The following is a 26,796-nucleotide window of genomic DNA, read 5'->3' as shown; positions in this document are numbered from 1 at the left end:
TGAATGCAACACCATGCTCTGGCGGTTGGCAAAAGTGATTCTGGCAAATGTAGGAAAGCCCCAAATAAACAAGGCAGGTTGATGTCAAGTGGACACACCATGAAATGAAAATACAACACTTCAGCACAAAATAACTCTTGGAATGCATTGAAGGCCACAGCTTGATTGGTAACAGTGTCAGAGTTATGTGAGGGAGGATGTTTCCGTTAACATGTCTTGCTGTGTTTGTTTTGCTGTTGCAGAGCTGCACCCCCCGGTGGAAGCTGTGCGTCAGTGACACAGACAGCGCCCTGGGCTTTGCTCTCGGGGCTCTATTTGTCAAAGCCACCTTTGCCGAGGACAGCAAGACCATCGTAAGTGTTTCTGGGTGTATTCACACCTATCTCATTTGGAGCAGTTGTTCCGAAACAGAGAGCGTTTTCCCCTCTTGGTTGTCCCGCATGCGGGACAAAACAAGCGGACCGAGATCGCCAAGAAAGGGTGGTCTCGGTCCGCTTTAAACGAACTCTGGTGCGGTTCGTTTGTGGTGAGAACGTGATCCGACCTCGATCCGCCACAACTGCAGGAAACGGTGTGCATTTTTGGATAAACCAGCTGCCGTAGTCAGCTGCGCTGTGCGTAATGGCCTGAAGAACAAGCATTTCTATCGTTAAAAAACAACATCTTCATTCAGATCCTGTTTTGGCGACTTGTGACTTGCATGGATAAACTTTGGGGGATTTTTGGATCATCACATCAGCAGTTTGAACTCAATCAACTTACCTCTGGTCTCCATTCAATATATGAAAACAAGTCGTGATAATCAGAGTCAGCCTTCTTTGTGATAAGATTGTATGGTTGAATCAGACAATCAGACTGATTGCATGTCTTCCTCGATTGAAATGTCCGTAGGCTATTATAAAATGATTTATTAATATTTTATTCCTGACAGGACAGGTGTTCATAGCCTATGTGTCGGCTAATCCTCTGAAGTCTCCATGATAGTAGCAGAAGTTGCGAGGGTCTTTGATCTTCTATCTCCAAATTCCCGATAGCCTAAATAGGCTAAATAAATACATAGGCTACATAGCCTACATAAATAAATACATACGGTAAATAACTTTCTCCCTCTCTCTCTCTCTCTCTCTCTCTCTCTCTCGATCCCTCCCTCTTTCTTTCTTTCTCTCTCTCTCTCTCTCTCTCTCTCTCTCTCTCTCTCTCCTCGCACGGGCCACGCCCGACGTATAGCCTACAATGTAGGTGTAACAAAACGCATTCTATCATATTTTTATAATCATATAGGAAAATCTATGCAAATTATTTTTTCCATCCCGAGAGGCTATTAGCCTACCGGAGTGTCTCCTGGCCAATCCAGGAGGCTTGGCAATACTATTTGGACCGTTTGATTTGTGGCTGTGTGAACACAAACCAACCAAGGCACAAATGCAACAATTGTATCAATTAAGTACCTGAATCAGAACAAAGCAAATGACCTACAGGTGTGAATACACCCTCAAAGGTCCTGCTCCTCCACGTGCCACCTGCTCCCGCTCTGTGAATGGTCTGTGAGACCCACCATGTGGAGATGTTGACTTGCTTCTTCCCTTTGTCTGTGCTTCAGGCTGAAGATATGGTCTCAGAAATCAAGCGGGCCTTCGAGGACAGCCTGAAGTACGTGAGCTGGATGGACTCGGAAACAAAAGCAGCAGCGAAAGAGAAGGTGAGGTTGCTTCAGGGACGCTGGAACTCTGCAATTAAGGGAGTTACAATTTTGTTTTTGTTTTAGCCATATTTAGAGGAATATCTCATTTTAAATTAACATTAGATTATATTGTTGTGATGTCATTATTCAGTATTTTCTCCTTTCCTCACTCACTTTCATGTCACCACCTGCTCTGCCTTTAGGTCGTTTTACACTAGAACAGACAGCAACACAGGCAGAAACACTGAACTTATTATTATTGTGCTTGCAGATAGGCAAGCACAATCTTAGAATCTCTCATACTTATTATTATTGTGCTTGCAGATAGGCAAGCACAATCTTAGAATCTCTCATACTTCTTTATCTTTATTATTCTGTTTTCTTCTGGTCAAAAGTTTGGTTCGCCATTTCTCCTACAGTTTTCACACTACACAGACATGGGAGACATCAAAACGTGCGGCTCATTGAGGAATCGTGTGCATTTGGATTGCTAAGGGTTTCGTTGGCCGGGTTTCGCGATATTGGCGTTAACGTACGATTTTTTTTCCCATTCACTTGAATGGGGTTTCGAAATCGTTGGCATTAAATTAGCTCTAGCTCAGACACCGTATGACCTGCCATTACCAAACTTTGCAGGTAGGTTTACGGAGTCACCTTTTACTCTGTGCGGGAAAATTACACTATTTGACCAGATGGTGGCGCTATAACAGCCACCCTTACGTTTTGGTCCATAACTTTTGAACCGTAAGGGCTACATTCAAAATTCTTTTTTCCCTAGATTCCTTGGGCCATTCCGCATCTGCTGATATAGGCCCCGCCCATTTCCGTCTAACTAGATTTTCCGCCATTTTGAATTTTGTCGAAAAGCGTTTTTTCGCTATTTCTCCTTCAAATTTTGCCCGATCTTCACCAAACCACATCACAGAGCGTGTGTGGACTGTCCCGCACAAAACTTATTTTGCGTTTTTTTGAAATTCCGCACCGTTGCGATATAATCGACTTCCAAAGTTCTGTGGGTGGGGCCTATTTCACAAAGATCGCCCGATGCGAACCAAACTTGGTCCAGGTGTGGAAGGATGTACTCTGAGCCTATAGGACAAATATTGTGTCATTTCGCCTCTAGGGGGCGCTATAGCAGCATTCAGAACCTGTCCCTTCTAAATTGTTTTATTTTGAAGGGCGGCAGGAAGTGCTGATTCATTGGAATTATGGCCAGCCTTCCTTCTTGTATGACACTTGACACTTGACTTGACGCACGCACGCTATTGTACAGACAACAGACACACCTATACTTGTATCACAGTGGGTATATCACTCATGGTCTCGCTCTAATTTGCATACCATATGTTTTGAGCAGCTCCAGCTCTTCTCTGTTAAAAACCAAATGCTAAGAGTGTACTGCAAACAGGAATCCGGTGAGATTTGACGAGATAAATAGAGGTTAAGAGCAACTCTGAGCAGCAGTGTTGCATGTTGAGTAGAGAGAATGATGTAGTAGACAAAAAAAGTATGAAATCACTTACTACAGTCATTCCTCCATCTGTAAAAGTATGAAATCACTTACTACAGTCATTCCTCTCCCTCCCTGGCGCAAGTGGGAGCCCCAGGAGAGGGCAAATCAGAGTGAATCAGAGTTCCTTGGATTTTCTACGTCACTTGTCGCCAACCAATAACAAAATTCACAGGGCCGCCCAGAGCCCGCCCCCTCACAGCCCTGACAGCTGCCTGCAGGAAACCTGTTGTGTTCATGTATGGCATGGGAGGCCTGTCTGTTCTGTTAGCTGCTGTGTTACTGTAGCATGGAAACATGTCCAGAAAACAATGAACTGAACCCATGGGTAAGTGTCACCACTTTGTGGTTGTTCATTATATACAGCCAGCTGGGTTTGAAAACATAATGGAAGATATAGCCTAGTGTGAATAGCCTAGTGTGAATAGAGGCTGTTAGCCACAACAACTGTGCCTTATAGGCTAACCTCAGCCAGCCAAAACAAACACCTTGTCCCCCTGGCGTTAGGACACACTGTTCATCAATGTTTGGGACTAGTTGCAACAAGCTAATTGAGCTACTGCTAGCGTTAGGCGTTAGTTAGCATGCTACCCAAGCAGCTTCTCTGGCTGACTGGACACATGACAACCGATCAGCAACTCTGTAACAAAACTAAAAGGGTAACATTACTTTGGTGACCAGGGACTATTATCAGTCCATTTTCACCACAGGTCAGCTGCTGCCACTGACCTGTAGGGGCGCTTTGGCTGGAGGGCAGGGTCTAAGGCAGGGGCGGTGCAAGGGGGGCGGAGCGTCACGGCGGAGCAAGCACAATCAAATTTGCTTCAGCAAATTTAGCCCGTTCTAGTTATTATTGTGCTTGCAGATAGGCAAGCACAATCTTAGAATCTCTCATACTTATTATTATTGTGCTTGCAGATAGGCAAGCACAATCTTAGAATCTCTCATACTTATTATTATTGTGCTTGCAGATAGGCAAGCACAATCTTAGAATCTCTCATACTTAATTTTATTTATTTATTTATTATTCTGTTTTCTTCTGGTCAAAAGTTTGCTTCGCCATTTCTCCTACAGTTTTCACACTACACAGACATGGGAGACATCAAAACGTGCGGCTCATTGAGGAATCGTGTGCATTTGGATTGCTAAGGGTTTCGTTCGCCGGTTTTCGCGATATTGGCGTTAACGTACGATTTTTTTCCCCATTCACTTGAATGGGGTTTCGAAATCGTTGGCATTAAATTAGCTCTAGCTCAGACACCGTATGACCTGCTATTACCAAACTTTGTAGGTAGGTTTACAGAGTCACCTTTTACTCTGTGCGGGAAAATTTTAGTATTTGACCAGATGGTGGCGCTATAACAGCCGTCCTTACGTTTTGGTCCATAACTTTTGAACCGTAAGGGCTACATTCAAAATTATTTTTTCCCTGGATTTCTTGGGTCATTCCGCATCTGCTGATATAGGCCCCGCCCATTTCCGTCTAACTAGATTTCCCGCCATTTTGAATTTTGTCGAAAAGCGTTTTTTCGCTATTTCTCCTTCAAATTTTGCCCGATCTTCACCAAACCACATCACAGAGCGTGTGTGGACTGTCCCGCACAAAACTTATTTTGCGTTTTTTTTAAATTCCGCACCGTTGCGATATAATTGACCTCCAAAGTTCTGTGGGTGGGGCCTATTTCACAAAGATCGTCCGATGCTAACCAAACTTGGTACAGGTGTGGACGGATGTACTCTGAGCCTATACGACAAATATTGTGTCATTTCGCCTCTAGGGGGCGCTATAGCAGCATTCCTTACGTTTTGGTCCATAACTTTTGAACCGTAAGGGCTACATTCAAAATTCTTTTTTCCCTGGATTCCTTGGGTCATTCCGCATCTGCTGATATAGGCCCCGCCTATTTCCGTCTAACTAGATATTCCGCCATTTTGAATTTTGTCGAAAAGCGTTTTTTCGCTATTTCTCCTTCAAATTTTGCCCGATCTTCACCAAACCACATCACACAGCGTGTGTGGAATGTCCCGCACAAAACTTATTTTGCGTTTTTTTTTTATTCCACACCGTTGCGATATAATCGACCTCCAAAGTTCTGTGGGTGCGGCCTATTTCACAAAGATCGTCCGATGCTAACCAAACTTGGTACAGGTGTGGACGGATGTACTCTGAGCCTATAGGACAAATATTGTGTCATTTCACCTCTAGGGGGCGCTATAGCAGCCTTCAGTACCTGTAACACCATAGCATCCAGTTAATACACCCTTGCAACGGCCTAAACACGTACTAGCTACACATTGCCGATTGGGGCTGTATTGATGCTGGATGGGAGGGCGGGGTCTAAGGCAGGGGCGGTGCAAGGGGGGCGGAGCGTCACGCGGGAGCAAGCACAATCAAATTTGCTTCAGCAAATTTAGCCCGTTCTAGTTATTGTGCTTGCAGATAGGCAAGCACAATCTTAGAATCTCTCATACTTATTTTTATTTCTTTATTATTCTGTTTTCTTCTGGTCAAAAGTTTGCTTCACCATTTCTCCTACAGTTTTCACACTACACAGACATGGGAGACATCAAAACGTGCGGCTCATTGAGGAATCGTGTGCATTTGGATTGCTAAGGGTTTCGTTCGCCGGTTTTCGCGATATTGGCGTTAACGTACAAATTTTTTTCCCATTCACTTGAATGGGGTTTCGAAATCGTTAGCATTAAATTAGCTCTAGCTCAGACACCGTATGACCTGCTATTACCAAACTTTGTAGGTAGGTTTACAGAGTCACCTTTTACTCTGTGCGGGAAAATTCCACTATTTGACCAGATGGTGGCGCTATAACAGCCGTCCTTACGTTTTGGTCCATAACTTTTGAACCGTAAGGGCTACATTCAAAATTCTTTTTTCCCTGGATTCCTTGGGTCATTCCGCATCTGCTGATATAGGCCCCGCCCATTTCCGTCTAACTAGATTTTCCGCCATTTTGAATTTTGTCGAAAAGCGTTTTTTCGCTATTTCTCCTTCAAATTTTGCCCGATCTTCACCAAACCACATCACAGAGCGTGTGTGGACTGTCCCGCACAAAACTTATTTTGCGTATTTTTGAAACTCCGCACCGTTGCGATATAATCGACTTCCAAAGTTCTGTGGGTGGGGCCTATTTCACAAAGATCGTCCGATGCGAACCAAACTTGGTCCAGGTGTGGAAGGATGTACTCTGAGCTTATAGGAGAAATATTTTGTCATTTCGCCTCTAGGGGGCGCTATAGCAGCATTCAGAACCTGTCCCTTCTAAATTGTTTTATTTTGAAGGGCGGCAGGAAGTGCTGATTCATTGGAATTATGGCCAGCCTTCCTTCTTGTATGACACTTGACACTTCTGAGCTGATTTCACAAAAGAAAGTGTCATTTGGCGTGTAGGGGGCGCTATTGTTTGCCTATGGGGGGCGCTACAGCAACGTATCTCCGCAACCGTAACTCGTAGAGACTCACGGATGGCGGCGTTGGACTCGGGGTGGGAAATTAGCTGAACGAGGCCCGGAATCAGGATCGCACCTTCCGTTTCCGAGATAAAAGCAATTATTATTGTGCTTGCAGATAGGCAAGCACAATCTTAGAATCTCTCATACTTATTTTTATTATTGTGCTTGCAGATAGGCAAGCACAATCTTAGAATCTCTCATACTTAATTTTATTTATTCTGTTTTCTTCTGGTCAAAAGTTTGGTTCGCCATTTCTCCTACAGTTTTCACACTACACAGACATGGAAGACATCAAAACGTGCGGCTCATTGAGGAATCGTGTGCATTTGGATTGCTAAGGGTTTCGTTCGCCGGTTTTCGCGATATTGGCGTTAACGTACCATTTTTTCCCCATTCACTTGAATGGGGTTTCGAAATCGTTGGCATTAAATTAGCTCTAGCTCAGACACCGTATGACCTGCCATTACCAAACTTTGTAGGTAGGTTTACAGAGTCACCTTTTACTCTGTGCGGGAAAATTACACTATTTGACCAGATGGTGGCGCTATAACAGCCATCCTTACGTTTTGGTCCATAACTTTTGAACCGTAAGGGCTACATTCAAAATTCTTTTTTCCCTGGATTCCTTGGGCCATTCCGCATCTGCTGATATAGGCTCCGCCCATTTCCGTCTAACTAGATTTTTCGCCATTTTGAATTTTGTCGAAAAGCGTTTTTTCGCTATTTCTCCTTCAAATTTTGCCCGATCTTCACCAAACCACATCACAGAGCGTGTGTGGACTGTCCCGCACAAAACTTATTTTGCGTTTTTTTTTAATTCTGCACCGTTGCGATATAATTGACCTCCAAAGTTCTGTGGGTGGGGCCTATTTCACAAAGATCATCCGATGCTAACCAAACTTGGTACAGGTGTGGACGGATGTACTCTGAGCCTATAGGACAAATATTGTGTCATTTCGCCTCTAGGGGGCGCTATAGCAGCATAATAATGAGCCGAAAACACCATAGCATCCAGTTAATACACCCTTGCAACGGCCTAAACACGTCCTAGCTACACATTGCCGATTGGGGCTGTATTGATACTGGATGGGAGGGCGGGGTCTAAGGCAGGGGCGGTGCAAGGGGGGCGGAGCGTCACGCGGGAGCAAGCACAATCAAATTTGCTTCAGCAAATTTAGCCCGTTCTAGTTATTGTGCTTGCAGATAGGCAAGCACAATCTTAGAATCTCTCATACTTCTTTATCTTTATTCTTTATTATTGTGCTTGCAGATAGGCAAGCACAATCTTAGAATCTCTCATACTTCTTTATCTTTATTCTTTATTCTGTTTTCTTCTGGTCAAAAGTTGTGTTCGCCATTTCTCCTACAGTTTTCACACTACACAGACATGAGAGACATCAAAACGTGCGGCTCATTGAGGAATCGTGTGCATTTGGATTGCTAAGGGTTTCGTTCGCCGGTTTTCGCGATATTCGCGTTAACGTACGATTTTTTTTCCCATTCACTTGAATAGGGTTTCGAAATCGTTGGCATTAAATTAGCTCTAGCTCAGACACCGTATGACCTACCATTACTAAACTTTGTAGGTAGGTTTACAGAGTCACCTTTTACTATGTGCTCGAAAATTACACTATTTGACCAGATGGTGGCGCTATAACAGCCGTCCTTACGTTTTGGTCCATAACTTTTGAACCGTAAGGGCTACATTCAAAATTCTTTTTTCCCTGGATTCCTTGGGCCATTCCGCATCTGCTGATATAGGCCCCGCCCATTTCCGTCTAACTAGATTTTCCGCCATTTTGAATTTTGTCCAAAAGCGTTTTTTCGCTATTTCTCCTTCAAATATTGCCCGATCTTCACCAAACCACATCACAGAGCGTGTGTGGACTGTCCCGCACAAAACTTATTTTGCGTTTTTTTTTAATTCTGCACCGTTGCGATATAATCGACTTCCAAAGTTCTGTGGGTGGGGCCTATTTCACAAAGATCGTCCGATGCTAACCAAACTTGGTACAGGTGTGGACGGATGTACTCTGAGCCTATAGGACAAATATTGTGTCATTTCGCCTCTAGGGGGCGCTATAGCAGCATAATAATGAGCCGAAAACACCATAGCATCCAGTTAATACACCCTTGCAACGGCCTAAACACGTCCTAGCTACACATTGCCGATTGGGGCTGTATTGATACTGGATGGGAGGGCGGGGTCTAAGGCAGGGGCGGTGCAAGGGGGGCGGAGCGTCACGCGGGAGCAAGCACAATCAAATTTGCTTCAGCAAATTTAGCCCGTTCTAGTTTCTTTATTATTCTGTTTTCTTCTGGTCAAAAGTTTGCTTCACCATTTCTCCTACAGTTTTCACACTACACAGACATGGGAGACATCAAAACGTGCGGCTCATTGAGGAATCGTGTGCATTTGGATTGCTAAGGGTTTCGTTCGCCGGTTTTCGCGATATTGGCGTTAACGTACAAATTTTTTTCCCATTCACTTGAATGGGGTTTCGAAATCGTTAGCATTAAATTAGCTCTAGCTCAGACACCGTATGACCTGCTATTACCAAACTTTGTAGGTAGGTTTACAGAGTCACCTTTTACTCTGTGCGGGAAAATTCCACTATTTGACCAGATGGTGGCGCTATAACAGCCGTCCTTACGTTTTGGTCCATAACTTTTGAACCGTAAGGGCTACATTCAAAATTCTTTTTTCCCTGGATTCCTTGGGTCATTCCGCATCTGCTGATATAGGCCCCGCCCATTTCCGTCTAACTAGATTTTCCGCCATTTTGAATTTTGTCGAAAAGCGTTTTTTCGCTATTTCTCCTTCAAATTTCGCCCGATCTTCACCAAACCACATCACAGAGCGTGTGTGGACTGTCCCGCACAAAACTTATTTCGCGTTTTTTTGAAATTCCGCACCGTTGCGATATAATCGACTTCGAAAGTTCTGTGGGTGGGGCCTATTTCACAAAGATCGTCCGATGCGAACCAAACTTGGTCCAGGTGTGGAAGGATGTACTCTGAGCCTATAGGAGAAATATTTTGTCATTTCGCCTCTAGGGGGCGCTATAGCAGCATTCAGAACCTGTCCCTTCTAAATTGTTTTATTTTGAAGGGCGGCAGGAAGTGCTGATTCATTGGAATTATGGCCAGCCTTCCTTCTTGTATGACACTTGACACTTCTGAGCTGATTTCACAAAAGAAAGTGTAATTTGGCGTGTAGGGGGCGCTATTGTTTGCCTATGGGGGGCGCTACAGCAACGTATCTCCGCAACCGTAACTCGTAGAGACTCACGGATGGCGGCGTTGGACTCGGGGTGGGAAATTAGCTGAACGAGGCCCGGAATCAGGATCGCACCTTCCGTTTCCGAGATAAAAGCAATTATTATTGTGCTTGCAGATAGGCAAGCACAATCTTAGAATCTCTCATACTTATTTTTATTTCTTTATTATTCTGTTTTCTTCTGGTCAAAAGTTTGCTTCACCATTTCTCCTACAGTTTTCACACTACACAGACATGGGAGACATCAAAACGTGCGGCTCATTGAGGAATCGTGTGCATTTGGATTGCTAAGGGTTTCGTTCGCCGGTTTTCGCGATATTGGCGTTAACGTACAAATTTTTTTCCCATTCACTTGAATGGGGTTTCGAAATCGTTAGCATTAAATTAGCTCTAGCTCAGACACCGTATGACCTGCTATTACCAAACTTTGTAGGTAGGTTTACAGAGTCACCTTTTACTCTGTGCGGGAAAATTCCACTATTTGACCAGATGGTGGCGCTATAACAGCCGTCCTTACGTTTTGGTCCATAACTTTTGAACCGTAAGGGCTACATTCAAAATTCTTTTTTTCCCTGGATTCCTTGGGTCATTCCGCATCTGCTGATATAGGCCCCGCCCATTTCCGTCTAACTAGATTTTCCGCCATTTTGAATTTTGTCGAAAAGCGTTTTTTCGCTATTTCTCCTTCAAATTTTGCCCGATCTTCACCAAACCACATCACAGAGCGTGTGTGGACTGTCCCGCACAAAACTTATTTTGCGTATTTTTGAAACTCCGCACCGTTGCGATATAATCGACTTCCAAAGTTCTGTGGGTGGGGCCTATTTCACAAAGATCGTCCGATGCGAACCAAACTTGGTCCAGGTGTGGAAGGATGTACTCTGAGCTTATAGGAGAAATATTTTGTCATTTCGCCTCTAGGGGGCGCTATAGCAGCATTCAGAACCTGTCCCTTCTAAATTGTTTTATTTTGAAGGGCGGCAGGAAGTGCTGATTCATTGGAATTATGGCCAGCCTTCCTTCTTGTATGACACTTGACACTTCTGAGCTGATTTCACAAAAGAAAGTGTCATTTGGCGTGTAGGGGGCGCTATTGTTTGCCTATGGGGGGCGCTACAGCAACGTATCTCCGCAACCGTAACTCGTAGAGACTCACGGATGGCGGCATTGGACTCGGGGTGGGAAATTAGCTGAACGAGGCCCGGAATCAGGATCGCACCTTCCGTTTCCGAGATAAAAGCAATTATTATTGTGCTTGCAGATAGGCAAGCACAATCTTAGAATCTCTCATACTTATTTTTATTATTGTGCTTGCAGATAGGCAAGCACAATCTTAGAATCTCTCATACTTCTTTATTATTTCTTTCTTTATTCTGTTTTCTTCTGGTCAAAAGTTTGGTTCGCCACTTCTCCTACAGTTTTCACACTACACAGACATGGAAGACATCAAAACGTGCGTCTCATTGAGGAATCGTGTGCATTTGGATTGCTAAGGGTTTCGTTCGCCGGTTTTCGCGATATTGGCGTTAACGTACGATTTTTTTACCCATTCACTTGAATAGGGTTTCGAAATCGTTGGCATTAAATTAGGTCTAGCTCAGACACCGTATGACCTGCCATTACCAAACTTTGTAGGTAGGTTTACAGAGTCACCTTTTACTCTGTGCGGGAAAATTACAATATTTGACCAGATGGTGGCGCTATAACAGCCATCCTTACGTTTTGGTCCATAACTTTTGAACCGTAAGGGCTACATTCAAAATTATTTTTTCCCTGGATTCCTTGGGTCATTCCGCATCTGCTGATATAGGCCCCGCCCATTTCCGTCTAACTAGATTTTCCGCCATTTTGAATTTTGTCGAAAAGCGTTTTTTCGCTATTTCTCCTTCAAATTTTGCCCGATCTTCACCAAACCACATCACAGAGCGTGTGTGGACTGTCCCACACAAAACTTATTTTGCGTTTTTTTTAAATTCCGCACCGTTGCCATATAATCGACCTCCAAAGTTCTGTGGGTGGGGCCTATTTCACAAAGATCGTCCGATGCTAACCAAACTTGGTACAGGTGTGGACGGATGTACTCTGAGCCTATAGGACAAATATTGTGTCATTTCGCCTCTAGGGGGCGCTATAGCAGCATAATAATGAGCCGAAAACACCATAGCATCAAGTTAATACACCCTTGCAACGGCCTAAACACGTCCTAGCTACACATTGCCGATTGGGGCTGTATTGATACTGGATAAGAGGGCGGGGTCTAAGGCAGGGGCGATGCAAGGGGGGCGGAGCCTCACGCGGGAGCAAGCACAATCAAATTTGCTTCAGCAAATTTAGCCCGTTCTAGTTATTGTGCTTGCAGATAGGCAAGCACAATCTTAGAATCTCTCATACTTATTATTCTTTTTATTATTTTTCTTCTATCCAAAAGTTTGCTTCACCATTTCTCCTACAGTTTTCACACTACACAGACATGGGAGACATCAAAACGTGCGGCTCATTGAGGAATCGTGTGCATTTGGATTGCTAAGGGTTTCGTTTGCCGGTTTTCGCGATATTGGCGTTAACGTACGATTTTTTTCCCCATTCACTTGAATGGGGTTTCAAAATCGTTGGCATTAAATTAGCTCTAGCTCAGACACCGTATGACCTGCTATTACCAAACTTTGTAGGTAGGTTTACAGAGTCACCTTTTACTCTGTGCGGGAAAATTCCACTATTTGACCAGATGGTGGCGCTATAACAGCCGTCCTTACGTTTTGGTCCATAACTTTTGAACCGTAAGGGCTACATTCAAAATTCTTTTTTCCCTGGATTCCTTGGGTCATTCCGCATCTGCTGATATAGGCCCCGCCCATTTCCGTCTAACTAGATTTTCCGCCATTTTGAATTTTGTCGAAAAGCGTTTTTTCGCTATTTCTCCTTCAAATTTTGCCCGATCTTCACCAAACCACATCACAGAGCGTGTGTGGACTGTCCCGCACAAAACTTATTTTGCGTTTTTTTGAAATTCCGCACCGTTGCGATATAATCGACCTCCAAAGTTCTGTGGGTGGGGCCTATTTCACAAAGATCGTCCGATGCTAACCAAACTTGGTACAGGTGTGGACGGATGTACTCTGAGCCTATAGGACAAATATTTTGTCATTTCGCCTCTAGGGGGCGCTATAGCAGCATTCAGTACCTGTACCTTCTAAATTGGTTTATTTTGAAGGGCGGCAGGAAGTGCTGATTCATTGGAATTATGGCCAGCCTTCTTTCTTGTATGACACTTGACACTTCTGAGCTGTTTTCAGAAAAGAAAGTGTCATTTGGCCTGTAGGGGGCGGGGGTGGGTGGGGCCTACTTCACAAAAACCACCATAACTCCGGACCACATTGTCCAATCCGAACCAAACTTGGTCCAGGTATGCACATATGTACTCTGAGTTGATAAAAATAAAATTGTGTAATTCCGCCTATAGGGGGCGCTATAGCAGCATTCAGTAGCTGGATCTCACAAACTGTAAGAGCGACTGTTCCCAAATTGGGTACATAGGTTCATAGAGTACTCTTCTAATCTGGCCTAAAAAATTATACCAATTGACCTCACGGTGGCGCTATAGCTGCCCTCTTTACGTTTTGGTTTGAAGTTTGGAACCATAGCTTCTACGATCAAAATTCTTTCTGCCCTGGTTTCCTTGGCTCCTCCCGCTTGTACTCACAAAGGCCCGCCCATTTCCCGCCCACAACTACTTAGTACACCCTAGCACCGATCTACGAATGCCCTATACCGATGAGCCGAACACACCATACCATCCAGTTAATACACCCTTGCAACGGCCTAAACACGTCCTAGCTACACATTGCCGATTGGGGCTGTATTGATAGTGGATGGGAGGGCGGGGTCTAAGGCAGGGGCGGTGCAAGGGGGGCGGAGCGTCACGGGGGAGCAAGCACAATCAAATTTGCTTCAGCAAATTTAGCCCGTTCTAGTTCTTTTTATTATTATTTTTCTTCTATCCAAAAGTTTGCTTCACCATTTCTCCTACAGTTTTCACACTACACAGACATGGGAGACATCAAAACGTGCGGCTCATTGAGGAATCGTGTGCATTTGGATTGCTAAGGGTTTCGTTCGCCGGTTTTCGCGATATTGGCGTTAACGTACGATTTTTTTCCCCATTCACTTGAATGGGGTTTCGAAATCGTTGGCATTAAATTAGCTCTAGCTCAGACACCGTATGACCTGCTATTACCAAACTTTGTAGGTAGGTTTACAGAGTCACCTTTTACTCTGTGCGGGAAAATTCCACTATTTGACCAGATGGTGGCGCTATAACAGCCGTCCTTACGTTTTGGTCCATAACTTTTGAACCGTAAGGGCTACATTCAAAATTATTTTTTCCCTGGATTCCTTGGGTCATTCCGCATCTGCTGATATAGGCCCCGCCCATTTCCGTCTAACTAGATTTTCCGCCATTTTGAATTTTGTCGAAAAGTGTTTTTTCGCTATATCTCCTTCAAATTTTGCCCGATCTTCACCAAACCACATCACACAGCGTGTGTGGACTGTCCCGCACAAAACTTATTTTGCGTTTTTTTTAAATTCCGCACCGTTGCGATATAATCGACCTCCAAATTTCTGTGGGTGGGGCCTATTTCACAAAGATCGTCCGATGCTAACCAAACTTGGTACAGGTGTGGACGGATGTACTCTGAGCCTATAGGACAAATATTGTGTCATTTCGCCTCTAGGGGGCGCTATAGCAGCATTCAGTACCTGTAACACCATAGCATCCAATTAATACACCCTTGCAATGGCCTAAACACGTCCTAGCTACACATTGCCGATTGGGGCTGTATTGATACTGGATGGGAGGGCGGGGTCTAAGGCAGGGGCGGTGCAAGGGGGGCGGAGCGTCACGCGGGAGCAAGCACAATCAAATTTGCTTCAGCAAATTTAGCCCGTTCTAGTTATTGTGCTTGCAGATAGGCAAGCACAATCTTAGAATCTCTCATACTTAATTTTATTTATTTATTTATTATTCTGTTTTCTTCTGGTCAAAAGTTTGCTTTGCCATTTCTCCTACAGTTTTCACACTACACAGACATGGGAGACATCAAAACGTGCGGCTCATTGAGGAATCGTGTGCATTTGGATTGCTAAGGGTTTCGTTCGCCGGTTTTCGCGATATTGGCGTTAACGTACGATTTTTTTCCCCATTCACTTGAATGGGGTTTCGAAATCGTTGGCATTAAATTAGCTCTAGCTCAGACACCGTATGACCTGCTATTACCAAACTTTGTAGGTAGGTTTACAGAGTCACCTTTTACTCTGTGCGGGAAAATTTTAGTATTTGACCAGATGGTGGCGCTATAACAGCCGTCCTTACGTTTTGGTCCATAACTTTTGAACCGTAAGGGCTACATTCAAAATTCTTTTTTCCCTGGATTCCTTGGGTCATTCCGCATCTGCTGATATAGGCCCCGCCCATTTCCGTCTAACTAGATTTCCCGCCATTTTGAATTTTGTCGAAAAGCGTTTTTTCGCTATTTCTCCTTCAAATTTTGCCCGATCTTCAACAAACCACATCACAGAGCGTGTGTGGACTGTCCCGCACAAAACTTATTTTGCGTTTTTTTTAAATTCCGCACCGTTGCGATATAATTGACCTCCAAAGTTCTGTGGGTGGGGCCTATTTCACAAAGATCGTCCGATGCTAACCAAACTTGGTACAGGTGTGGACGGATGTACTCTGAGCCTATACGACAAATATTGTGTAATTTCGCCTCTAGGGGGCGCTATAGCAGCATTCCTTACGTTTTGGTCCATAACTTTTGAACCGTAAGGGCTACATTCAAAATTCTTTTTTCCCTGGATTCCTTGGGTCATTCCGCATCTGCTGATATAGGCCCCGCCTATTTCCGTCTAACTAGATATTCCGCCATTTCGAATTTTGTCGAAAAGCGTTTTTTCGCTATTTCTCCTTCAAATTTTGCCCGATCTTCACCAAACCACATCACACAGCGTGTGTGGAATGTCCCGCACAAAACTTATTTTGCGTTTTTTTTTAATTCTACACCGTTGCGATATAATCGACCTCCAAAGTTCTGTGGGTGGGGCCTATTTCACAAAGATCGTCCGATGCTAACCAAACTTGGTACAGGTGTGGACGGATGTACTCTGAGCCTATAGGACAAATATTGTGTCATTTCGCCTCTAGGGGGCGCTATAGCAGCCTTCAGTACCTGTAACACCATAGCATCCAGTTAATACACCCTTGCAACGGCCTAAACACGTACTAGCTACACATTGCCGATTGGGGCTGTATTGATGCTGGATGGGAGGGCGGGGTCTAAGGCAGGGGCGGTGCAAGGGGGGCGGAGCGTCACGCGGGAGCAAGCACAATCAAATTTGCTTCAGCAAATTTAGCCCGTTCTAGTATTTATTTACTATCTCTATATTTTTTATATCCAAAAGTTTGCTTCGCCATTTCTCCTACAGTTTTCACACTACACAGACATGGGAGACATCAAAACGTGCGGCTCATTGAGGAATCGTGTGCATTTGGATTGCTAAGGGTTTCGTTTGCCGGTTTTCGCGATATTGGCGTTAACGTACGATTTTTTTTCCCATTCACTTGAATGGGGTTTCGAAATCGTTGGCATTAAATTAGCTCTAGCTCAGACACCGTATGACCTGCTATTACCAAACTTTGTAGGTAGGTTTACAGAGTCACCTTTTACTCTGTGCGGGAAAATTCCACTATTTGACCAGAAGGTGGCGCTATAACAGCCGTCCTTACGTTTTGGTCCATAACTTTTGAACCGTAAGGGCTACATTCAAAATTATTTTTTCCCTAAATTCCTTGGGTCATTCCGCATCTGCTGATATAGGCCCCGCCCATTTCCGTCTAACTAGATTTTCCGCCATTTTGAATTTTGTCGAAAAGCGTTTTTTCGCTATTTCTCCTTCAAATTTTGCCCGATCTTCACCAAACCACATCACAGAGCGTGTGTGGACTGTCCCGCACAAAACTTATTTTGCGTATTTTTGAAACTCCGCACCGTTGCGATATAATCGACTTCCAAAGTTCTGTGGGTGGGGCCTATTTCACAAAGATCGTCCGATGCGAACCAAACTTGGTCCAGGTGTGGAAGGATGTACTCTGAGCCTATAGGAGAAATATTTTGTCATTTCGCCTCTAGGGGGCGCTATAGCAGCATTCAGAACCTGTCCCTTCTAAATTGTTTTATTTTGAAGGGCGGCAGGAAGTGCTGATTCATTGGAATTATGGCCAGCCTTCCTTCTTGTATGACACTTGACACTTCTGAGCTGATTTCAGAAAAGAAAGTGTAATTTGGCGTGTAGGGGGCGCTATTGTTTGCCTATGGGGGGCGCTACAGCAACGTATCTCCGCAACCGTAACTCGTAGAGACTCACGGATGGCGGCGTTGGACTCGGGGTGGAAAATTAGCTGAACGAGGCCCGGAATCAGGATCGCACCTTCCGTTTCCGAGATAAAAGCAATTATTATTGTGCTTGCAGATAGGCAAGCACAATCTTAGAATCTCTCATACTTAATATCCAAAAGTTTGCTTCGCCATTTCTCCTACAGTTTTCACACTACACAGACATGGGAGACATCAAAACGTGCGGCTCATTGAGGAATCGTGTGCATTTGGATTGCTAAGGGTTTCGTTTGCCGGTTTTCGCGATATTGGCGTTAACGTACGATTTTTTTTCCCATTCACTTGAATGGGGTTTCGAAATCGTTGGCATTAAATTAGCTCTAGCTCAGACACCGTATGACCTGCTATTACCAAACTTTGTAGGTAGGTTTACAGAGTCACCTTTTACTCTGTGCGGGAAAATTCCACTATTTGACCAGAAGGTGGCGCTATAACAGCCGTCCTTACGTTTTGGTCCATAACTTTTGAACCGTAAGGGCTACATTCAAAATTCTTGTTTCCCTGGATTCCTTGAGTCATTCCGCATCTGCTGATATAGGCCCCGCCCATTTCCGTCTATCTAGATTTTCCGCCATTTTGAATTTTGTCGAAAAGCGTTTTTTCGCTATTTCTCCTTCAAATTTTGCCCGATCTTCACCAAACCACATCACACAGCGTGTGTGGACTGTCCCGCACAAAACTTATTTTGCCTTTTTTTTTAATTCCGCACCGTTGCGATATAATCGACCTCCAAAGTTCTGTGGGTGGGGCCTATTTCACAAAGATCGTCCAATGCTAACCAAACTTGGTACAGGTGTGGACGGATGTACTCTGAGCCTATAGGACAAATATTGTGTCATTTCGCCTCTAGGGGGCGCTATAGCAGCATTCAGTACCTGTAACACCATAGCATCCAGTTAATACACCCTTGCAACGGCCTAAACACGTCCTAGCTACACATTGCCGATTGGGGCTGTATTGATACTGGATGGGAGGGCGGGGTCTAAGGCAGGGGCGGTGCAAGGGGGGCGGAGCGTCACGCGGGAGCAAGCACAATCAAATTTGCTTCAGCAAATTTAGCCCGTTCTAGTATTTATTTACTATCTCTATATTTTCTTCTATCCAAAAGTTTGCTTCGCCATTTCTCCTACAGTTTTCACACTACACAGACATGGAAGAGATCAAAACGTGCGGCTCATTGAGGAATCGTGTGCATTTGGATTGCTAAGGGTTTCGTTCGCCGGTTTTCGCGATATTGGCGTTAACGTACGATTTTTTTCCCCATTCACTTGAATGGGGTTTCGAAATCGTTGGCATTAAATTAGCTCTAGCTCAGACACAGTATGACCTGCTATTACCAAACTTTGTAGGTAGGTTTACAGACTCACCTTTTACTCTGTGCGGGAAAATTCCACTATTTGACCAGATGGTGGCGCTATAACAGCCGTCCTTACGTTTTGGTCCATAACTTTTGAACCGTAAGGGCTACATTCAAAATTCTTTTTTCCCTGGATTCCTTGGGCCATTCCGCATCTGCTGATATAGGCCCCGCCCATTTCCGTCTAACTAGATTTTCCGCCATTTTGAATTTTGTCAAAAAGCGTTTTTTCGCTATTTCTCCTTCAAATTTTGCCCGATCTTCACCAAACCACATCACAGAGCGTGTGTGGACTGTCCCGCACAAAACTTATTTTGCGTATTTTTGAAACTCCGCACCGTTGCGATATAATCGACTTCCAAAGTTCTGTGGGTGGGGCCTATTTCACAAAGATCGTCCGATGCGAACCAAACTTGGTCCAGGTGTGGAAGGATGTACTCTGAGCCTATAGGAGAAATATTTTGTCATTTCGCCTCTAGGGGGCGCTATAGCAGCATTCAGAACCTGTCCCTTCTAAATTGTTTTATTTTGAAGGGCGGCAGGAAGTGCTGATTCATTGGAATTATGGCCAGCCTTCTTTCTTGTATGACACTTGACACTTCTGAGCTGATTTCAGAAAATAAAGTGTAATTTGGCCTGTAGGGGGCGGGGGTGGGTGGGGCCTACTTCACAAAAACCACCATAACTCCGGACCACATTGTCCGATCCGAACCAAACTTGGTCCAGGTATGCACATATGTACTCTAAGCTGATAAAAATAAAATTGGGTCATTTCGCCTATAGGGGGCGCTATAGCAGCATTCAGTAGCTGTATCTCACAAACTGTAAGAGCGACTGTTCCCAAATTGGGTACATAGGTTCATAGAGTACTCTTCTAATCTGGCCTAAAAAATTATACCAATTGACCTCACGGTGGCGCTATAGCTGCCCTCTTTACGTTTTGGTTTGTAAGTTTGGAACCATAGCTTCTACGATCAAAATTCTTTCTGCCCTGGTTTCCTTGGCTCCTCCCGCTTGTACTCACAAAGGCCCGCCCATTTCCCGCCCACAACTACTTAGTACACCATAGCAACGATCTACGAATGCCCTATACCGATGAGCCGAAAACACCATAGCATCCAGTTAATACACCCTTGCAACGGCCTAAACACGTCCTAGCTACACATTGCCGATTGGGGCTGTATTGATACTGGATGGGAGGCCGGGGTCTAAGGCAGGGGCGGTGCAAGGGGGGCGGAGCGTCACGGGGGAGCAAGCACAATCAAATTTGCTTCAGCAAATTTAGCCCGTTCTAGTTATTGTGCTTGCAGATAGGCAAGCACAATCTTAGAATCTCTCATACTTATTATTGTGCTTGCAGATAGGCAAGCACAATCTTAGAATCTCTCATACTTAATTTTATTTATTTATTTATTATTCTGTTTTCTTCTGGTCAAAAGTTTGCTTCGCCATTTCTCCTACAGTTTTCACACTACACAGACATGGGAGACATCAAAACGTGCAGCTCATTGAGGAATCGTGTGCATTTGGATTGCTAAGGGTTTCGTTCGCCGGTTTTCGCGATATTGGCGTTAACGTACGATTTTTTTTCCCATTCACTTGAATGGGGTTTCGAAATCGTTGGCATTAAATTAGCTCTAGCTCAGACACCGTATGACCTGCTATTACCAAACTTTGTAGGTAGGTTTACAGAGTCACCTTTTACTCTGTGCGGGAAAATTTTAGTATTTGACCAGATGGTGGCGCTATAACAGCCGTCCTTACGTTTTGGTCCATAACTTTTGAACCGTAAGGGCTACATTCAAAATTCTTTTTTCCCTGGATTCCTTGGGTCATTCCGCATCTGCTGATATAGGCCCCGCCCATTTCCGTCTAACTAGATTTCCCGCCATTTTGAATTTTGTCGAAAAGCGTTTTTTCGCTATTTCTCCTTCAAATTTTGCCCGATCTTCACCAAACCACATCACAGAGCGTGTGTGGACTGTCCCGCACAAAACTTATTTTGCGTTTTTTTTAAATTCCGCACCGTTGCGATATAATTGACCTCCAAAGTTCTGTGGGTGGGGCCTATTTCACAAAGATCGTCCGATGCTAACCAAACTTGGTACAGGTGTGGACGGATGTACTCTGAGCCTATACGACAAATATTGTGTCATTTCGCCTCTAGGGGGCGCTATAGCAGCATTCCTTACGTTTTGGTCCATAACTTTTGAACCGTAAGGGCTACATTCAAAATTCTTTTTTCCCTGGATTCCTTGGGTCATTATGCATCTGCTGATATAGGCCCCGCCTATTTCCGTCTAACTAGATATTCCGCCATTTTGAATTTTGTCGAAAAGCGTTTTTTCGCTATTTCTCCTTCAAATTTTGCCCGATCTTCACCAAACCACATCACACAGCGTGTGTGGAATGTCCCGCACAAAACTTATTTTGCGTTTTTTTTTAATTCCACACCGTTGCGATATAATCGACCTCCAAAGTTCTGTGGGTGGGGCCTATTTCACAAAGATCGTCCGATGCTAACCAAACTTGGTACAGGTGTGGACGGATGTACTCTGAGCCTATAGGACAAATATTGTGTCATTTCGCCTCTAGGGGGCGCTATAGCAGCCTTCAGTACCTGTAACACCATAGCATCCAGTTAATACACCCTTGCAACGGCCTAAACACGTACTAGCTACACATTGCCGATTGGGGCTGTATTGATGCTGGATGGGAGGGCGGGGTCTAAGGCAGGGGCGGTGCAAGGGGGGCGGAGCGTCACGCGGGAGCAAGCACAATCAAATTTGCTTCAGCAAATTTAGCCCGTTCTAGTTATTGTGCTTGCAGATAGGCAAGCACAATCTTAGAATCTCTCATACTTATTATTCTTTTTATTATTTTTCTTCTATCCAAAAGTTTGCTTCACCATTTCTCCTACAGTTTTCACACTACACAGACATGGGAGACATCAAAACGTGCGGCTCATTGAGGAATCGTGTGCATTTGGATTGCTAAGGGTTTCGTTCGCCGGTTTTCGCGATATTGGCGTTAACGTACGATTTTTTTCCCCATTCACTTGAATGGGGTTTCGAAATCGTTGGCATTAAATTAGCTCTAGCTCAGACACCGTATGACCTGCTATTACCAAACTTTGTAGGTAGGTTTACAGAGTCACCTTTTACTCTGTGCGGGAAAATTACACTAGTTGACCAGATGGTGGCGCTATAACAGCCGTCCTTACGTTTTGGTCCATAACTTTTGAACCGTAAGGGCTACATTCAAAATTCTTTTTTCCCTGGATTCCTTGGGTCATTCCGCATCTGCTGATATAGGCCCCGCCCATTTCCGTCTAACTAGATTTTCCACCATTTTGAATTTTGTCGAAAAGCGTTTTTTCGCTATTTCTCCTTCAAATTTTGCCCGATCTTCACCAAACCACATCACAGAGCGTGTGTGGACTGTCCCGCACAAAACTTATTTTGCGTTTTTTTGAAATTCCGCACCGTTGCGATATAATCGACCTCCAAAGTTCTGTGGGTGGGGCCTATTTCACAAAGATCGTCCGATGCTAACCAAACTTGGTACAGGTGTGGACGGATGTACTCTGAGCCTATAGGACAAATATTGTGTCATTTCGCCTCTAGGGGGTGCTATAGCAGCATTCAGTACCTGTAACACCATAGCATCCAGTTAATACACCCTTGCAACGGCCTAAACACGTCCTAGCTACACATTGCCGATTGGGGCTGTATTGATACTGGATGGGAGGGCGGGGTCTAAGGCAGGGGCGGTGCAAGGGGGGCGGAGCGTCACGGGGGAGCAAGCACAATCAAATTTGCTTCAGCAAATTTAGCCCGTTCTAGTATTTATTTACTATCTCTATATTTTCTTCTATCCAAAAGTTTGCTTTGCCATTTCTCCTACAGTTTTCACACTACACAGACATGGGAGACATCAAAACGTGCGACTCATTGAGGAATCGTGTGCATTTGGATTGCTAAGGGTTTCGTTCGCCGGTTTTCGCGATATTGGCGTTAACGTACGATTTTTTTACCCATTCACTTGAATGGGGTTTCGAAATCGTTGGCATTAAATTAGCTCTAGCTCAGACACCGTATGACCTGCTATTACCAAACTTTGTAGGTAGGTTTACAGAGTCACCTTTTACTCTGTGCGGGAAAATTACACTAGTTGACCAGATGGTGGCGCTATAACAGCCATCCTTACGTTTTGGTCCATAACTTTTGAACTGTAAGGGCTACATTCAAAAAAAAAAATCCCTGGATTCCTTGGGTCATTCCGCATCTGCTGACATAGGCCCCGCCCATTTCCGTCTAACTAGATTTTCCGCCATTTTGAATTTTGTCGAAAAGCGTTTTTTCGCTATTTCTCCTTCAAATTTTGCCCGATCTTCACCAAACCACATCACAGAGCGTGTGTGGACTGTCCCGCACAAAACTTATTTTGCGTATTTTTGAAATTCCGCACCGTTGCGATATAATTGACCTCCAAAATTCTGTGGGTGGGGCCTATTTCACAAAGATCGTCCGATGCTAACCAAACTTGGTACAGGTGTGGACGGATGTACTCTGAGCCTATAGGACAAATATTGTGTCATTTCGCCTCTAGGGGGCGCTATAACAGCCATCCTTACGTGTTGGTCCATAACTTTTGAACCGTAAGGGCTACATTCAAAATTCTTGTTTCCCTGGATTCCTTGGGTCATTCCGCATCTGCTGATATAGGCCCCGCCCATTTCCGTCTAACTAGATTTTCCGCCATTTTGAATTTGGTCGAAAAGCGTTTTTTCGCTATTTCTCCTTCAAATTTTGCCCGATCTTCACCAAACCACATCACACAGCGTGTGTGGACTGTACCGCACAAAACTTATTTTGCGTTTTTTGGAAATTCTGCACCGTTGCGATATAATCGACCTCCAAAGTTCTGTGGGTGGGGCCTATTTCACAAAGATCGTCCGATGCTAACCAAACTTGGTACAGGTGTGGACGGATGTACTCTGAGCCTATAGGACAAATATTGTGTCATTTCGCCTCTAGGGGGCGCTATAGCAGCATTCAGTACCTGTAACACCATAGCATCCAGTTAATACACCCTTGCAACGGCCTAAACACGTCCTAGCTACACATTGCCGATTGGGGCTGTATTGATACTGGATGGGAGGGCGGGGTCTAAGGCAGGGGTGGTGCAAGGGGGGCGGAGCGTCACGCGGGAGCAAGCACAATCAAATTTGCTTCAGCAAATTTAGCCCGTTCTAGTATTTATTTACTATCTCTATATTTTCTTCTATCCAAAACTTTGGTTCGCCATTTCTCCTACAGTTTTCACACTACACAGACATGGGAGACATCAAAACGTGCGGCTCATTGAGGAATCGTGTGCATTTGGATTGCTAAGGGTTTCGTTTGCCGGTTTTCGCGATATTGGCGTTAACGTACGATTTTTTTCCCCATTCACTTGAATGGGGTTTCGAAATCGTTGGCATTAAATTAGCTCTAGCTCAGACACCGTATCACCTGCTATTACCAAACTTTGTAGCTAGGTTTACAGAGTCACCTTTTACTCTGTGCGGGAAAATTACACTAGTTGACCAGATGGTGGCGCTATAACAGCCATCCTTACGTTTTGGTCCATAACTTTTGAACCGTAAGGGCTACATTCAAAATTATTTTTTCCCTGGATTCCTTGGGTCATTCCGCATCTGCTGATATAGGCCCCGCCCATTTCCGTCTGACTAGATTTTCCGCCATTTTGAATTTTGTCCAAAAGCGTTTTTTCGCTATTTCTCCTTCAAATTTTGCCCGATCTTCACCAAACCACATCACAGAGCGTGTGTGGACTGTCCCGCACAAAACTTATTTTGCGTTTTTTTGAAATTCCGCACCGTTGCGATATAATCGACTTCCAAAGTTCTGTGGGTGGGGCCTATTTCACAAAGGTCGTCCGATGCGAACCAAACTTGGTCCAGGTGTGGAAGGATGTACTCTGAGCCTATAGGACGAATATTGTGTCATTTCGCCTCTAGGGGGCGCTATAGCAGCATTCAGAACCTGTCCCTTCTAAATTGTTTTATTTTGAAGGGCGGCAGGAAGTGCTGATTCATTGGAATTATGGCCAGCCTTCCTTCTTGTATGACACTTGACACTTCTGAGCTGATTTCACAAAAGAAAGTGTCATTTGGCCTGTAGGGGGCGGGGGTGGGTGGGGCCTACTTCACAAAAACCGCCATAACTCTGGACCACATTGTCCGATCCGAACCAAACTTGGTCCAGGTATGCACATATGTACTCTGAGCTGATAAAAATAAAATTGTGTCATTTCGCCTATAGGGGGCGCTATAGCAGCATTCAGTAGCTGTATCTCACAAACTGTAAGAGCGACTGTTCCCAAATTGGGTACATAGGTTCATAGAGTACTCTTCTAATCTGGCCTGAAAAATTATACCAATTGACCTCACGGTGGCGCTATAGCTGCCCTCTTTACGTTTTGGTTTGTAAGTTTGGAACCATAGCTTCTACGATCAAAATTCTTTCTGCCCTGGTTTCCTTGGCTCCTCCCGCTTGTACTCACAAAGGCCCGCCCATTTCCCGCCCACAACTACTTAGTACACCCTAGCAACGATCTACGAATGCCCTATACCGATGAGCCGAAAACACCATAGCATCCAGTTAATACACCCTTGCAACGGCCTAAACACGTCCTAGCTACACATTGCCGATTGGGGCTGTATTGATAGTGGATGGGAGGGCGGGGTCTAAGGCAGGGGCGGTGCAAGGGGGGCGGAGCATCACCGGGGAGCAAGCACAATCAAATTTGCTTCAGCAAATTTAGCCCGTTCTAGTTATTATTTTTCTTCTATCCAAAAGTTTGCTGCGCCATTTCTCCTACAGTTTTCACACTACACAGACATGGAAGACATCAAAACGTGCGGCTCATTGAGGAATCGTGTGCATTTGGATTGCTAAGGGTTTTGTTCGCCGGTTTTCGCGATATTGGCGTTAACGTACGATTTTTTTTCCCATTCACTTGAATGGGGTTTCGAAATCGTTGGCATTAAATTAGCTCTAGCTCAGACACCGTATGACCTGCTATTACCAAACTTTGTAGGTAGGTTTACAGAGTCACCTTTTACTCTGTGCGGGAAAATTCCACTATTTGACCAGAAGGTGGCGCTATAACAGCCGTCCTTACGTTTTGGTCCATAACTTTTGAACCGTAAGGGCTACATTCAAAATTCTTTTTTCCCTGGATTCCTTGGGTCATTCCGCATCTGCTGATATAGGCCCCGCCCATTTCCGTCTAACTAGATTTTCCGCCATTTTGAATTTTGTCGAAAAGCATTTTTTCGCTATTTCTCCTTCAAATTTTGCCCGATCTTCACCAAACCACATCACAGAGCGTGTGTGGACTGTCCCGCACAAAACTTATTTTGCGTATTTTTGAAACTCCGCACCGTTGCGATATAATCGACTTCCAAAGTTCTGTGGGTGGGGCCTATTTCACAAAGATCGTCCGATGCGAACCAAACTTGGTCCAGGTGTGGAAGGATGTACTCTGAGCCTATAGGAGAAATATTTTGTCATTTCGCCTCTAGGGGGCGCTATAGCAGCATTCAGAACCTGTACCTTCTAAATTGGTTTATTTTGAAGGGCGGCAGGAAGTGCTGATTCATTGGAATTATGGCCAGCCTTCCTTCTTGTATTGACACTTGACACTTCTGAGCTGATTTCACAAAAGAAAGTGTCATTTGGCCTGTAGGGGGTGGGGGTGGGTGGGGCCTACTTCACAAAAACCGCCATAACTCCGGACCACATTGTCCGATTCGAACCAAACTTGGTCCAGGTATGCACATATGTACTCTGAGCTGATCAAAATAAAATTGTGTCATTTCGCCTATAGGGGGCGCTATAGCAGCATTCAGTACCTGTATCTCACAAACTGTAAGAGCGACTGTTCCCAAATTGGGTACATAGGTTCATAGAGTACTCTTCTAATCTGGCCTAAAAAAGTATACCAATTGACCTCACGGTGGCGCTATAGCTGCCCTCT

General features: G+C 44.5%; 1 protein-coding gene across 3 annotated transcripts in view; it reads left to right on the top strand.

The window, feature by feature from the left end:
* The window catches only part of ece1 (endothelin converting enzyme 1), a 98,388-nt gene that overhangs the window by 45,780 nt on the left and 25,812 nt on the right, over positions 1 to 26,796 (top strand). For all 3 annotated transcript variants that reach the window (XM_083661753.1, XM_083661754.1, XM_083661752.1), the window contains 2 exons: positions 243 to 353; positions 1,601 to 1,699. In XM_083661753.1, coding sequence (XP_083517879.1) covers positions 243 to 353; positions 1,601 to 1,699 — 210 coding nt within the window. The remainder of the gene's footprint in view (positions 1 to 242; positions 354 to 1,600; positions 1,700 to 26,796) is intronic.

This window comes from Poromitra crassiceps (genome assembly GCF_964638095.1).
Source record: "Poromitra crassiceps genome assembly, chromosome: 27".
Lineage (NCBI taxonomy): Eukaryota > Metazoa > Chordata > Actinopteri > Beryciformes > Melamphaidae > Poromitra > Poromitra crassiceps.
This window is presented reverse-complemented; position numbering and strand designations above follow the sequence as displayed.